The sequence below is a fragment of the Camellia sinensis genome, chromosome 9 (genome assembly GCF_055761805.1).
Source record: "Camellia sinensis isolate YWXY chromosome 9, ASM5576180v1, whole genome shotgun sequence".
Lineage (NCBI taxonomy): Eukaryota > Viridiplantae > Streptophyta > Magnoliopsida > Ericales > Theaceae > Camellia > Camellia sinensis.
Window position 1 is genome coordinate 23,058,251 of NC_138969.1, and position 16,044 is coordinate 23,074,294.

At 32.2% G+C, this 16,044-nt stretch overlaps 1 protein-coding gene across 4 annotated transcripts; it reads right to left on the reverse strand.

The window, feature by feature from the left end:
- Positions 1 to 3,460: 3,460 nt before the first annotated feature.
- Positions 3,461 to 11,400, reverse strand: AAT1 (amino acid transporter 1). 4 transcript variants are annotated; one of them, XM_082886301.1, is made up of 4 exons: positions 11,351 to 11,400; positions 9,906 to 10,319; positions 5,090 to 5,752; positions 3,461 to 4,341 (listed from the first exon to the last, which is right to left on the reverse strand). In XM_082886301.1, exons 2-4 carry the CDS (start codon positions 10,315 to 10,317, stop codon positions 3,593 to 3,595), a joined length of 1,824 nt encoding a protein of 607 aa, XP_082742427.1. In that variant the 5' UTR covers positions 10,318 to 10,319; positions 11,351 to 11,400; the 3' UTR covers positions 3,461 to 3,592. The 4 variants fall into 4 exon arrangements, with proteins under 4 accessions (XP_082742427.1, XP_082742425.1, XP_082742426.1 ...); XM_082886299.1 differs by lacking the exon at positions 11,351 to 11,400 and adding an exon at positions 10,724 to 10,902; XM_082886300.1 differs by lacking the exon at positions 11,351 to 11,400 and adding an exon at positions 10,387 to 10,672.
- Between the last annotated feature and the right edge of the window lie 4,644 nt (positions 11,401 to 16,044).

The window sequence follows — 16,044 nt, forward strand, 5'->3', positions numbered from 1 at the left end:
GAAACCTACCGGGATTGGCCAGATAAGCTGTCATTTGCTCTGTGGGGCTACAGGACTTCAATTAGAACTTCTACCGGAGCGACTCCGTATTCATTGGTTTATGGGATGGAAGCCGTTCTACCTATCGAGATTGAGGTTCCGTCATTGCGAATATTGGCTGAGTGTCAAATAGCCGAAGCAGATTAGCAGCAGAGCAGGTTTGAGGAACTCATGCTTTTTGATGAGAGAAGACTGAAAGCACTGTACCATATTCAAGGTTATCAGCGCAGAATTGCTCGGGCTTTCAACAAGAAAGTTAAGTCTAAGAATCTAAAGGAATGAGATTTGGTACTCAAGGACAACCGAGCTCCCATCCACGACCCAAGGGGGCAAGTTCAGACCTAATTGGACTGGTCCCTATATCATCAAAGCTATCTGATCAGGTGGAGCTGTGGTTCTGATGGACCTAGATGGCCTGGAATTTTCCCAACCGATCAACATGGACAAGTTGAAGAAATATTACCCCTGAGAGGCTCGCTAGGGCGAAAACCCGAAAAGGCGACCTAGGCAAAAGTTAGAGCACAAAAAATTAGAAAATATAAAAATTGAGCTCGCAAGGTTGAAAACCCGCAAAGGGCGACCTTGGCAAAAGTTAGAGCGTAAAAGGAGAGTGAAAATACCCGAGTGAACCTAAGCCTGAACTACGTAAGGCTTGATTCTCATCTTTGGGATACGTAGGAAACTTCATCCTGAAGTTCAGCCATAAACTTTTCCCCAATCAACTTTGTCCATTTCGACCATCTCAGTCATCTTTATCCATCGGCATTTATCGCAATCTCCGGTGCAGTGCTTCTCAGACTAGGGGCAGCTTTCCGTTGCCACACGGTGTCGCGGTACCATTCAGACTAGGGGCAACTTTCCAGTTGCTAAGATCCGGGGTTGTGCATCTCAGTGACAGATCTTAGGCGCATCCAGTTCTGATCCATATCGAAAATGGTTTTGAAAAGTTTTAATAAAAGTTGAGTTTGTTCAAATTAATCTCTTTACAACTAAGACCATTTTTGGACCAAAGCGGAAAGTTTTCAGTACCACAACCTTCAATTTCATTGATTTCAAAACAGAGTTCTCCTACTCTTGCATACAATCGAAGTTACTTTTTATTACATTCATAAAGAAAACTTGAAAGTACTAATAAAGCAATAAATCCGGGGCATAGTCAAGTCAAGTATCCCTGCGCCCCCTCCCAGAGCTGGTCGAAGCCTCTGATGCCAAGCTGGGCTCGACCTGTGCCTCCTCATTAAGCCAGTCCCAACACTCGTCAGACAAAGTGCAACTGAAAGTGGGAGCAGGGGCCAAGAGCTCTCTAGTCCTCCATGCTGTGGCATATCGGGCAAGCTGTGCACCTCGGACCGGGAAAGCAGCCGGGTACTCAATCCCCTCTGGCAGGCAAATCTGATCATGACCGAACTAGCGCAGGAACCGGAACGGAAAGTAGAACACGCAGTGGGTCAGACCAATCAACTGGATCCCGATCAGCAGGGACATGCTATAGCTCATTGCCGGGAGATTGAGCCAAGGACAACGCCAAGCAATGCGACCCGCAGACAAATTGCACATCCAGTCAAACCACCACCTTTCATCAGGGGCATCGACTAGGCGCTGTCGAAAGAAATAGCCTCGGGCTGAGTAGGCTGGGCAAGAGTCCACAACCTGTAATTTGTCTATCAACCATACCTGGGGAGGGATGAAAAATGAGAGAATAAAGAATAGAGAGATGTACGGTGAGGGAAAAGCGAGAAAAGGGTTTTTGTGAAAAAAACCGAGCCCGAGGGCCGAGTGATGTGAGCAAATACATATGTAAGATTGGGTGGGAAACATTACCTGCAGCAGCAGTGGACTCCCAACAAATCTAGTCGTCTCCCGGCAATAGATAGCATCCAAGCCCATCAGCGTCTCGGCTAAGGTCATGGCGATGCAGCTCTTTCCTTCTTTCAAGCCTTGAGCAACTTCAATCAGACGAATGCTAAATCCGCCAAAGCCCGGGGAAAGCAGAAAGTGAGACTGCAGGCACAAGCAAAGGGCGTATTGTCGAAAACCTTGCCAATAATGGTTGCTGCGGTCACCAGCGTCAGAAAAGCGATGAATCAAACCGAGGATATCCAGTTCCCCATTACAGATCAAAGACCGAGCATCATGCACAGTGAGTCCACACATCCGCCCTAAAGCTTGGGCGTGGCCAAAGCGGAACTGGGGCAAGATCTCTTCATGACTTTCAGATTCCATCAAAACTTGAAAATCTTCAAAAGTTGGACATACCTCTTGCCCGCCGAAGCTAAAGACATGCGTCACCGGGTTCCAAAACCTCGCTGCGGCATGGAGGAAAGGAAGATGTAGCGGAGTGCGGCTCAGCGTGAATAGTGCATTCAAGCCGAAACCCCGAAAGTTTAACTTTTCCGAACCATCTAGAGAAGCGATCCAAGCTGTGAGATTTTCAACGAGAAACGCCTCCATTTTTGTGCAAAACTAAGACGAATTGAATGAACCACGGAGCTAAGGCTTTTAAAGAGAAAAAGACACTATTTTGGGGACAAGTGTCAAAAATTTGACGGTTGCTGAGCTGAGTGGCCGGCCAGCCACCTTTTCTGGCAGGCCGGCCATTTCTTTTTTCAAAACCTGGCTGGTGGCCTCCCTTTTGCAATAAATCTGGCCGGCCGGCTCCCAAAAGTAGCCGGCCATGCTCCAATGTGTGTTTTTAGCCCTGTTTTACCCTCCAACAGAAAGTTTCAAGCATTTCCATGCAACGGGTGTGTCAAAAGCCTCTATTTCCCTCTGTTTCGGATGCGTTCCGTTGCCCAGATCGTCCGAAGTACACTTTGTTTTGTTAAGTTTTGTTTATCGAGTTGTTGTTTTGTTTATCGAGTTGTCGTTTTGCTTATCGAGTTGTTTGTCGAGCTGTCGTGTTTCGTGTTTTTGAGTTGTTACTCTTTGTTTAAGCAATTTTTGTTTGAGTCTTGTTTATTGAGTTGTCAACACTATTGTGTTTTGCTTATCGAGTTGTAAATTTGCTAAGGTTTTGTTATATCTTAGAAAGTTAAGTTATGACGTCGGTTCACTACCTGACTGGGCAAATGCACAATGCACATTTCCATTCAATCTCATTATAGTGCAAAATGATACGATATGATGCTAAGAGTTTAAAATACAACACTTTTTTCAAAAGCTGTTTCATTCCATTATGCCTCGCTTGTTACAACATTTTAAAAAATGTCATAATTTAAAAAAAAAAAAATCACTAAAAATAAAAAATTTAAAAAGAGGCCGATAAAATTTGGGAGATCCCAAACAACATTTAAAATTCACTACAAATAAAAAGAAACAAAAATTAACAAAATTGCATTGAGAAAACCAGTCCCAAACCATGGAAACTCTTTCAATTATTAATGGAACAAAACATTCCCACCATGCATATAAAAACTAGATATTTTCAAAAAAATATAAAATATAAAATGATTAAAACATAGAAAACACTTTTGCTTTGCACATAACATTCAACACATCAAACTCCCACTTTTGCTTTGCACATAACATTCAATACATCAAACTCCCAAACAAACTATTCTACCATATGTAAGCTACTAACAGGACGAATTGCTTCAGAACTTTGATTATCCACAACACCACCATCCTTGTTCCCCTCCTCAACCTTCCTCCAATCCCCCCCTTCATACTTCTTCGCCGTATCATATGAAGCATGCAATCCAAACAAGAAATAATACGCCAACAAAAAAACAGTCCAGACCGCAAACCTGATAAACGAGTCCTTGTCAATCGACCCAAGAAGAAATATATTGATCGCAATGGATGCAGATGGCAACCATGGTACCAATGGTACTCCCCAAAGCTTGGCTTGCCTTGCCATGGGAACAAAAATCCTGAGCCCAATTGTAGCCAAAACCCAAATGGGAACTGTAATGCAGTACCCAATCCAACCCTTTTGGGAGAGTGCCCAGTAAACTGAAGTGGCGATCGAAGAGGCGAGGATGAGGAGGAGACAGACGATTAGCTTGATGCGATCGGCTGGGGTGGTGACACCGGCCACGTAGTAGCGGCGGACGAGGAGGGCAAGGGCAACTAGCATGAAGATGAAGAGGGTGGAGATTGAGAGGAGGTTTGAGAGAATGCCGAGGTTGGTGAAGAAGGCGATGACTGCGGTGGCGGCCAGCATGCTTACTGTGGCGTTTACGGGTGTGCCGGTTTTGGCATCCACGAGAGCAAACCATGGTGGCATCATGTGGGTTCGGGCTATGTGGGTCAGATAGCGAGCCTGACCCACCGCTCCGACCAGCAACACTGATGTCATACCTGTCAAAATTAACAAAATTATTAAAAACAGTTTCAACAATCATTCTATGTATAATTCTAATTCGTTACTGCTCCAATTTTTCCTTCTATTAATCTTTTTTCAAAAAATTTATATTGTTTTCTTTGGCAATTATCATTCGTCACTAATTCATATTCTTTCGACAAGAAATACAATGAGTATTAAAATAGTTATTACATGTTTATCTAGACTACCTTCTTTCAACTATTGAATATGAATTTGTTCTTCAAATTTTAGAACTGCCTCAACTTTCAAAAACAATGGTCACAGTAATCACTTTTCAGAAGGAGAAAATGAAACAATTTTACTAGTTAAAGAATCCAAAATGGCATTCTAGTTGAGGGGCAAAGTGTAATTAATCATTTTCAATCCCACTGTTCTATGTTTTTAAAGTTTAATTTGTGTACAAAAAAATTTCAATAGAGAATGCTGCGGCTTCTTCAAGTTTATTCATTTTCAATAAAAAAAAAAAACCGACAGTAACTGTGATTAACACACGCTCTATGTAACTTTTTATTTGCAAGTCATTTTCTAAATTTAATTCATTTGTGCAATTTTATTCGGGTTAATTATACCCAGACACAAATATTAGTTTATCCCTAATTTATAGTCTTGTTCATTTTGATTCCTCAACTATAAGTAAGGATTTAAAAAGCAAAAGGAAAAAGGTAAATGAATTAACCCAATTTATTATAAGAGTTTAAATTTAAATAAAATTATAAAAAGAACCTTTGAGTGCACCGGCAGCAACAATATATTTAGCCCAATCCCACCCAACAGCTTGGAACGCCACGGAAAACGGAGCATCAGGATCAATCGAGGCATACGGTTGCATAAGGCAAAGAGTAACAGCCAACAAGCAATACACAGTGGTAGTAATCACCATCGATCCCACAAGCCCAATTGGAATATCCCTCGCTGGGTTCTTCGTCTCCTCCGCCATCGTCGACACAGCATCAAACCCAACATAAGCAAAAAACAACACTGCCGAAGCCTGAAACACCCCTCGAGGACCGAAAGGCGCAAAATCGACATAATTCTTGGTTTCAGCTTTGATGAGACCGGCAATGATGATGAAGACAATGATAATGATGTGGACGACGGAAGCAACGTAGTTGAGGCGAGAAGAGGCTTTGGTGCTGACGACAGCGATGATGCAGATGGCGATGAGGACGCCAATGGCGATGGGGTCGAGCTCGTTGTAGCCTTTGGCGAGGCCGTGGGCGTGGATGCGGAAGTTTTCGGGTTTTTGATTGCAGAGGGTGGCGAAGTATGAGGTCCATGAACGCGCTACGGCGGCGCCACCGATCACGTATTCAAGGAGGATATTACCGGCTGCTATGAAGGCTACGAAGTCGCCGAGTTCTACTCTTAAGTAGGCGAATGAACCACCTGTAAAAATGAAAATTTCAGAGTTTGTAATTCATATTATCTCTTTATTTTTCTCTTTATTTTTCTGTACATAATTTTATAAAAAATTAAAAAATATATTTATTTAAATTATTTCAAAACACAACGTCGTAAAATCTTTCACCAGCTAGCCAAATGCAGGGATTGAAGTAAATTTTTTTAGTTTATGTCAAATAATATTAAAAAAAAAAATTATAACAAAACACAAAATATAAAAAATTCAAAATCTTTAATCATTTATTTTTTCCAACAATATTTATGGATGAAAAGAATAGGTACATAAAAAAAATTATAAAAAAAAAAAAAAAGAGTATCAAAATCACAGACACTGGTGATTGAAATTTTTGGTTGTCGGAGCAGTGTTGTTCTATATGTGGTAAGCTTTCGCTAGTACTATTATATACTAGAAAAAACAGTTATTTAAACTTTTACAAATTTTACCATGTATACGAAATTTATTATGCATATGACTCATAATTTGTTAATTTTAAATCTACAAGTTACACTTTATTTTCATAGTAAAATTTTAATTAATTTTTCATATTATCTAAAATTATTATTAATTAAAGTTTTTTTTTAATTTATGCAAAGCATGAGATAAATGCGATGTTTAACTTGTGTGTAGTTCAAATAAAATACAGCAGTGTTAGAGACCCCTACATGGGGTGACCCCTGCCACCCCCCACATACACTTAGGGGTGAATGAGTGGAGAACAAAAAAAAAACACATTAAGTCAATCAAAAATCAGTGGGGATGGTGAGAGTCATTTTTGGATAACATATGACATTTTATGGGCTTATCCATCACACTTTGATGATGATGTTGATTTTTTTCAGTATTTGTATGTAGATGATTTATGAAAAAAGTAAACTAATTTGATATTAGTAGTTAAATAATTTTATCTGATTTATTCTTTAAAAGATTCACAGTATACTTTGAAACAAATGTAATGAAATTATACTAATACATTTATTCTAATGGATCGAATTATAAAAATAGACCCTAAAATAAGCCTTATAGAATCTTTTCTCGGATTAGGTTTCTCTCATATTGATCATCTCAACTTTAGAAAACGTTTGGGTTTGATAGATCTATTTTTGGAATCGACTTCAGTAATCTGAACCGTTCATATTGATTCAAATATATAGCTACCGATGTCTAAACATTTAAATTTTGACTCAAAATGGTTAGACTTGATTTTAAAGAAACGACTCCTAAAAGGGGAACAGTTTGAAACACAAAAATTAATTTCAAAATGAACTTGCTAAATCCAAACATTCTTTTAAGTTGAAATGACAACTTAAGAAAAATCAATCTCCCACGTAGAGAGAGAATGGAGAAACACTATGGTGCACACATTTTAATTCAATGGGGGTGGATCATATCTACTTTATTATTAAAAATAAAAATGGCATAACTTCAATTTTCCGAATCATAACTAAAAAAAAAAATGTCATAATTAAACACAACAAGAAGCATAACTAAATTAATGTCATAACTAAATAAAAAAATTAGTTATAATTAGAGTCGCATATAATACGCCATTTTTGAAGGATTGTATATTAGAATTCCTCCATATTGTTAGGCTTTGTTTGGTATGTCATGTTTACGCTAAAACAACCACAAAAAGATAAAATATGTTTTTTATTCCAATAAGATAAAATTTCACATTTAAATCATAAACATTTCATTTTTTCTCTCACAAAGTCAAAAAAGCTAAAAAGTCTATCCCAAACGAAACTTTTTAGTTCCAAATTAAAATAGTCAGAAACTCAAAAAATTAATTCACATCCCAAATAAAAACTTAAATTCTTAAATTTGATAGCTAAAAACAGTGCTAAGACAGGTCAATAAATCATATTAAAATATATATATATATATATAATTCAATGTCATTTGATTACGATTGTAACTTTGAATTGGTCGTTAAAAATTGACTACCGACATGGAATTTAAAGAAGTGTTGGAACTGTCTAAAAAATACCCAGACAAGACGTGGTGGAACTGTCTAAAAAATGGAAAATGTCTCGTAACTCAAATTTTGTAGCTCAAAAGTGCCTCAAATGGCCAAAACGACGTCGTTTTGGCCATTTTTATGTTGTTCTGTACTTAAAATGACGTCGTTTTGGCCATTTGAGTCACTTTTGAGCCACAAAATTTGAGTTACGTAGCATTATCGCTAAAAAATACCGAGACATGTGGTGGCCTGATAACCTTACTTAAAATGCTAGCGCACTTGCTTGGAGTGACAGAAAATTATTCCCAACGCCCTTAAGGCCTATTTTATATAAATTTTATGGGAATTTTTTTTAAGATCTTGATATTAAAATTTTATAAAATAAAAAATATATAATATTTTTATAATAGTTAAAGTTTCTTAACATTTTTATAGAGAAAATTCGACTTAAAGAAATTTTGTTCCACTTAGAGAAATTTCAATTTTCAAAGAGAAATTTCTCAGATTTCTCTCTGATTACCATAAAATTTTAAAATTTCTTTGAGTCAGACAAAATTTCTCTGAATCTGTGAAAATATTGAGAGATCTTAACTAATAAAAAAAATATTTTAGACCTCTCTTACCGCACAAAGTCGGAGAGGGACATTTCACTAATATTTCCTAAATTTTATATATATTTAGAATTTTCCTTCTACATTATCAAATCATCATTCTATCTATTTTTTTTTTAAAAAAAATAATAATAAAAAATTAAAATAAGTCAACTCGTAAGCGTGCTTAAGTTAATGTACTAGTTCCAATTTAATTAGAGCGAGCAGGAATTTCGCACACGAGAATAGGGACTCTGGATGTTAGGTGAAACTTGGAAGTTGGACTTATCAAGTTAGACATTCATATCTCATCATCGGCTAGTTCGGAAAAAAAATTGGAAAGCCACTCACTGCTTTCTCACCGTTCTGGCGTATTTGGACGTCTTACGTAATATTAGATTATAAGTCTGAATTTGAACGAGTTCATGGCCTATTTTTTAGTATGATCCATATCGTTTTTTATTGGAATTTTGGATTATTTTTTCAGTTTAATTAATAAAAGAAGTTTTTTTTTTTTTTGAAGTTATTCTTTTGTTTTAATTATAATAATAATAAATTTATGTGACCACTTATTTAAGAAAACAGGATAAATCTTTTTTTAACAAATTATCAAAAGTTGAAATGAACAAATTTATAATTATTTTCATTCTTGTAACTAATAATCTAAAATGTGATACTCATAAAAGTTAAATGATAAATGATACTAAATTGGGGCAAACATTGAGTAATTAGGAAAATGTTTAAAAAAAAATCACAATTATACCACAATGATATGATATCATATGTATTAATTTTTAATTTATTACACATCTAACAATGATATGAACTTCCTTAATACATCATTATAAATTATAAATGAATTTATGATCTTTTAAGGTTTGTTTTGGAGTTAAGTTGTTTTAACACTCGGTGGAGAATAGATTGTTTTAGTAATATTTTAATTTTTTTATGAAAAGACATATGGAAAGTCAAAAAGAATAATTTGATAATTTATATTAACTTTTTAACTACAATTCAATATTTCTTACCATGACTCTAATTCTAAGGGAAAAGGAAGAGTTGAATTATGAGACAAATAATTGATGTTTTGTAAAGGTGAGGGGTCTACCTCCTATAGATGTTAATCTAACAAAAAAATAATTGACATTCATAGAAGTAAAAACAAAAATAAAAAATTCATGTTCCCAAACAAGGCCTAGTCTTGCTTATTTTTATCTATAGTGATTTTTTTTTTTAAATAATGCCTTAAATGATTATACTTTTATATTTAAAAATAAATTTAAAAAATTGGAAAAATAAATTCATTCTTGTAAGCATTTTTAATTTATGAAATTTGACTTATTAAGTTATTTTCATGTTTAGTAATTTTTTCAAGTTGAAATAATAACAAACAAAAAAATTGACACAAAATTTAGAAAAAATAAATCCCAAAAAAATAAGTTTACTTCTCAATTTTGCCAAACGTTAGGCAATATTTTGGGGGTTTTTTTTTATGATTTTTATAACACCTTAATTTTTATTTTATTTTTTAAAATTCATGTAAAAAAAAATTAAAAAGAAGGTGAGAAGAGAAGTGAGATAGCAAACCTGCAACAGGGATCTCCACGGCGAACTCGGTGTAACAGAAAACAGAAAGCAAGGCAGAGACGCCGGAGACCACGTAGGACAAGACGACGGCAGGTCCGGCAACGGATTGGGCCTCAAGTCCGGTGAGGACGAAGATTCCGGCGCCGATCACAGCACCCATGCCGAACCACATGAGGTCCCACCAAGTAAGAGTCCTCTTCATCTCGTTATTGCTCCGAGCCTTCACTTCCAACTCGGCCGAGTCGAGTGACCGAGTCAAGACGCGGTCCATCAGCCTCGCCGGAGTTTGCTTCAGAGCCTTCCCGTAGTTGGCCCAACTTTGGAACGATTCTTCGGGGAGAAAATCGCCTTTTGAGAATGTGCAACCTCTCCTCTTGATTCCCTCTCCTCCTCCATCGTTTCCGTACCCCATCTCTGGACAAAAAGAGAAAGTTTAATGAGTGTTTGGTTCCCGAGAAAATGAATGAAAATGTCTACATACAGGGGAGATAACTGTCTAGGCTAGTGTTTACTGAAACTTTGTTTTGTTGCTGAGAAACCATCTCTATATGGTTTACTTGTTTCTAAAAAACAACAGGAAGCGGAAAAGGCGTTTTGGTGTATGTGTGGTTGCTGAGAAAACGATTCAGATGAAAACGAGGTTTAAATTTTGACCCAAAACACATCCGAAATTCGATTTCTGTTTTCCTTCTTTTTTCTCTCCATTTCTAGAGCAACCAAACAGAGTCGAGTCTTTGTCAGAAAATACGATTTATAACAACAAAAAAAAAAATGACTTCAAGTGGTTTTTAATCTGAATACTATCTTCTACAAAATACCTCTATATCTTGAAGATTTGGATTCAAAACCTTTCAATGAAGCAGATTACAAAATGTTCTGGTATATAAATGGACAGAGCAATATTCGCTGCCGGGTCTGAGATAAATAACAAAAAAGTTGCGATCGACACAAGGACTCTCTTATAGATTACGTGGGGCCTTCAATTGACATTTGACAACGAACATTCAATTTTTTTTTTAATATATTATATAAATCAAAATTCATTCCATTACGCAAATCACGCGTAAGATATCAACAATTTAATCTCTCTTTTTTTTGGCTTATTTTAATTGCAGTGAGCTTTTTTGAAAAAATTTTAAAATGCTTTAGTTTCTAGAATTTTTTTTATTTTTTTCAATAAAAATATATTTTTAAATTCTTCTAAACAAGATTCTAACATAATTTTGAAAAAAAAAATACTAAAAATAAGAAAATTCAAAAAAATAGATGATTTTTTTTTTATTGCTAAAATGGGCCAAAGTTATATATCTATTCCTCCATTACTCAATTATTACGAGTAAAAACAAATATATTCAGATCTATACACTAATAAAAAGTCAAAGATTCTATACACAGTATATTCAAACATGCAGAGACGAAGGAGAGGTAGAGGAAGGAGAGAGTACCAGCTGGAAAGGGGTCAAAATGGCGGTGAGAAATAAGCAAGTTGGGGTTGATGCGTGAAAAGGTTAATCGTCACGGCCGCATTTATATAGGGCTGGCCTTCTGTATTTTTCGTTATTTTAGGAAGGGCGAATTACGCTAACAATTTCTATAATTTTAAATTGGTGTGATTTTGTTTCTTGAATTTTTAATTTAGATATATTTAATTCTGAATTTTAAATCTTATTTTAAATAAAGATAATTAAAAATATCATTGTATAATTTTAAAGGTAAAATCGTCAATTTAATAAAATATAAACTAATTTGATAAAAATATATGTTAAAAAAATATTTTTAATTTTTTTAAAATTATTTTTATCCACTAATGATAAAAATTATGTAAAATTGATAAAAATTACATGATTAATTTTTAAAAATTAATTTTACATGATCATTATTCAAACATGTAATATAAATTAATTTGGTAAAAAAATAAATAAATGTCTAAAATATTTATCAATTTTACATAATTTTATTTTTGGTAAGTAGAAATAATTTTTAAAAATTAAAAAAAATTTGTTTGACATTTATTTTTTTTAATTAGTTTATATTTTATCAAATTGACGATTTTACTCTTGAAAAATCTAATGAGATTTTCAATTGTCCTTATTTGGAACAAGATTCAAAATTCAGGGTCAAATATGTCACAATTGAATAGTCATGAACCAAAGTGACACAAGCCCCAAACTGTAGAGACTATTAGTATAATTCACCATTTTAGGAATGGTTTGGAATGATTTAAATAATTATATTTTTAAATTTTTTTAAATATATATATATATATATATATATATAAAATATATGAGTACACTTTCGTAATTCACTCCAAACAACTTTTCAGTGTGACAAAAAAAAATTGTGTTTGTGATGCTAGTTATTTATTTTAGTTGATTTGATGATTGTGAGAAAAAAATGTAAAATAATTATAGTTTGAATGTAATATTTTATATTATTGACTATTTTAATATATTTTGTCTTTTATTGATATTTTAGCTCAACCCAAGTTCCCAAACACTTTAGTTTGATACATAAATATTTATTTATTTTTTATAAACAAATATGCTTTGATGAAGGGATTACCGATATCTGATTAACTTGATTTTTTACAAATATATTCTTCTTAATATTTCATAAAATTTGAACAATTCAAATTATCAAAATAAAAATACAAAACAACTCCCATAGACCGCACAACAATCAGCATTGTGGATAAAGGATATCAGTAACCCCAAATCCTAGACGATTTGGGTTGAGTTGTCATATAAAGGTGCATATTTTGTGGAAAAGCTATATCAATAACGCAGGAATCAATTGTTGAAATTCATTTTATTCATATATCTCACTTTTATCAATTTAATTTCCATCTTATAAACACATTCTTGACAAATTATGGGTTGATAAGTTTTGTTGCATAAGAAATTATTTAATGCTCGTGAAACAAGTCTAAGTGGTGCTCCAAATGAGCAGTTATTATTCTAAATTATGGGATCCATCACTTTTGTATTAGAGTTTTAAGAGACAAAATGTTAACCTATAAATATAATAAATTATTGTTCCAAGAGTATTGAATAATTTCTCCTCGGTTCAAAGTATTTTTCAAGCTATATAACGCAACATTATACAATAAAAATTAAAAAAATTAAGTGTAATTTAGATTTGAATTTAATATAATGTGAGTTAAATAGAAAATAAATTTTAAATCTTATTTTAAGTATTTATACTATAATTTTTATTCAAATGATGTATTTATTTGAGAAAAGGTTTTTGAGTCTTTTCCTTTTTAGTGAACTTTCAATTTTTTGGGGGTAATTTGTAATTTTTTAAAAAGTGTTTGGTTTACTATACTGTAATGAATTAGAATGAAATGGTTATTCCATCAAAATATTTATTCTTAAGTTGGATTGACTACAAAAATAATGAAAAATGCATTATAAATGAAATTATCATTTACTATTGTAAGGAAATGATTATTCCATAAATATAGATGATTTTAAAAAATGATCATTTCATTTCATTATAAACAAATAGAATATTAGAGTTTTTGGCTAAACAAAAAAACAAAGTCAAATTTAAACAAAGGCATGTAAGGAAACATTTTTATTTTTTTAACTTATTTGACTAAAAATGGTTTAAGTTTTTTTCCAAAGTAGATAGATTATCTTTTGACTTTAATAATTTAATAAACAGTGGTACTATATATATTAATTAGTATATTAATAAATGTACCAACATATATTATAACATTGTCAATTCAAAATTATAGATCTCAACTATTATACAAACACCAAAAATTTTTTAAATTATGTCACATCATCTGTTAATACACTAATTGGTATACTAATTGGTACATATAGTTTCATTTTTTAGCAAGATATTACAACCAAATCATCATGAGAAAACTGGAAAATTTGCATTTAAGGTGGACAGTGGGAGATTAATTCAATTTTTATAGTGGTACAAGTATTTTTTTTTTTTTTTTAGCATGTCAATAAATTTGAAAAGATACCCAAAAAAGCTTCAAATCCTGAATTTAAAAATAAAAAAAATAAATAAAATCTGCAATTTAACACCTACTACTGTCAAGATTCACTCAATGTGTAGCCCCATAACAATCATCAACTTTAAATTTACACCATAGATCTAAATTTCTTGATACTTTTTAGTCAATTTTCTTGTGCTATGGACTTCTCCATTAAAAAATATACAATCTTTTTAATTCCTCTAAACATTTAGGTTAAAAACTTATACTATTAGATGAATTATAACATATGATTGTAATTATTAATCGTAGGACTAACATTCAATTGTAGTTTTTGTTATTCGAATTAGATTTCGATAGATATTCTATTCAAACCAAGCTCATAAATTTTGTAATTTTACAACTAATAATGTAAAACAAACATATAATTAAAATTATATATTTTCAAATTCATTGAAAAACAACACAGATAATAGAATATTAGTTATTTCACTAATCCACTTAAATAACTAATGTTACACTAATTCTATAAATTATTAATCATCTCAGTATTAATCTTACTTGTCAAAGATCCTCTAAAAATACAAGTTAATAAAATACTATATAATCATAGAATTGTCGACAACTTTTTTTTAGTAAGAAAAATTATATAAAGTATTATCATATAAAGAGAAATAATTATATAAAATATATATTAAAAAAAGATTAGATAGTTTTTTTTGGGGAACAACAGGATAACAGGAAAAAAAATTATAAATTAATAATAAAAATTATATATTTTAATAATTAAAATATTATTCTTTTTTATAATTATATATGTATATATATATATATTCTCTCTATCACTGTACAGTTTTGTCCCCTGAATTTTTTTAGCACGAGGAATTGGCAGTTGTCAGAAATAAAATCGCACGAAGAGTGGTAGGAATCGACGCTAAATTTAGCAGTGAAGCGCGAGTTTTCCCATACGTGGTTTGATCGATGATGGTTTCGAGAATTAGTTTTGAAGATTCAATTCCCTAACATAACGATTGGTCAAATGTCACCTTCCTTGGTGTGAACCTAGTAATGAGGTTGTTTAATATTCCTTAAACAACTGTCTATGTTTAAGGCTTTGTTTGGCAAATAATTTTTTATTAAAAAAATACAAAAGATATATAATAATATTAGAGATTCTAAAAGTTCTACCAAATGTCTCACATGAGTGTGGAATCTAAATGGAATATATATGGTGTGGGTCTCACACTTATGTAAAACATTTGGTAGAACTTTTGGAGTCTCTAGCATTTTTGAAAGATAAAATAAGTTAAATAAATTAATAAGATAAAATATCATATTTAAATCATAATTATTTTATTTTTTCTCTTATAAAATCAAAAAAGTCAAATCAAACAAACTTTTAGTCCCAAGATAAAATAGCCAAAAAAATTAAAAAGGCAACTGAAAAAACCTATTGCCAAACTAAGTTGTTTCAATGATCTAAATAAATGTATTTTTTAATTTTTTACAAAATAAATATGTAAAAAAATATATAAGTAATATGATTCAAATAACTTATTTAAGAGGTACCAAACAAACTCTTAGGTCTCGTTTGATAATTATGTATTTTAGCCACAAAACTAAAAAATTATTATAAATTGTCGTATCACTCTCTCTACTATTCTGTATATCTTTTAAAAAAAAAAAACTAAAAAATTATTAAAAAAATTTATTCTCAAACAAGGCCTTCATATGTGGTCAAACTTCATTTATAATGTATTCTTCATGCCTAGATTCAAGTTTTATTACAAATATTTTATAAGCCCAATTTGGGAACAATTTTTTTGACGAAAATAACCAATAAAAATAAATAATAAAAAAAACATTAATTTCATAGTTAGTAAGATAAAATATCATATTTTACACATCAATCAATCAATTTTTCTCTCATAACAACCAATCAATTCAACTACAAAAAAATCACAAATCATTCTAAACACTTTTTTTTTCATCTCATGAAATAGCTAAAAATTCAAAAAGCCAACTAAAATAGTCAAGTTTCCAAACGAGGCCTTAATTTCACGTCCTGATTCGAGTCTTATTTTTTGAAAAAAAAAAAAAAACATTAGCAATAAAATATATTATAAAAATTTAATATTATCAATTTAAATTTTACACTTTTGATTTATTTTTAATCTA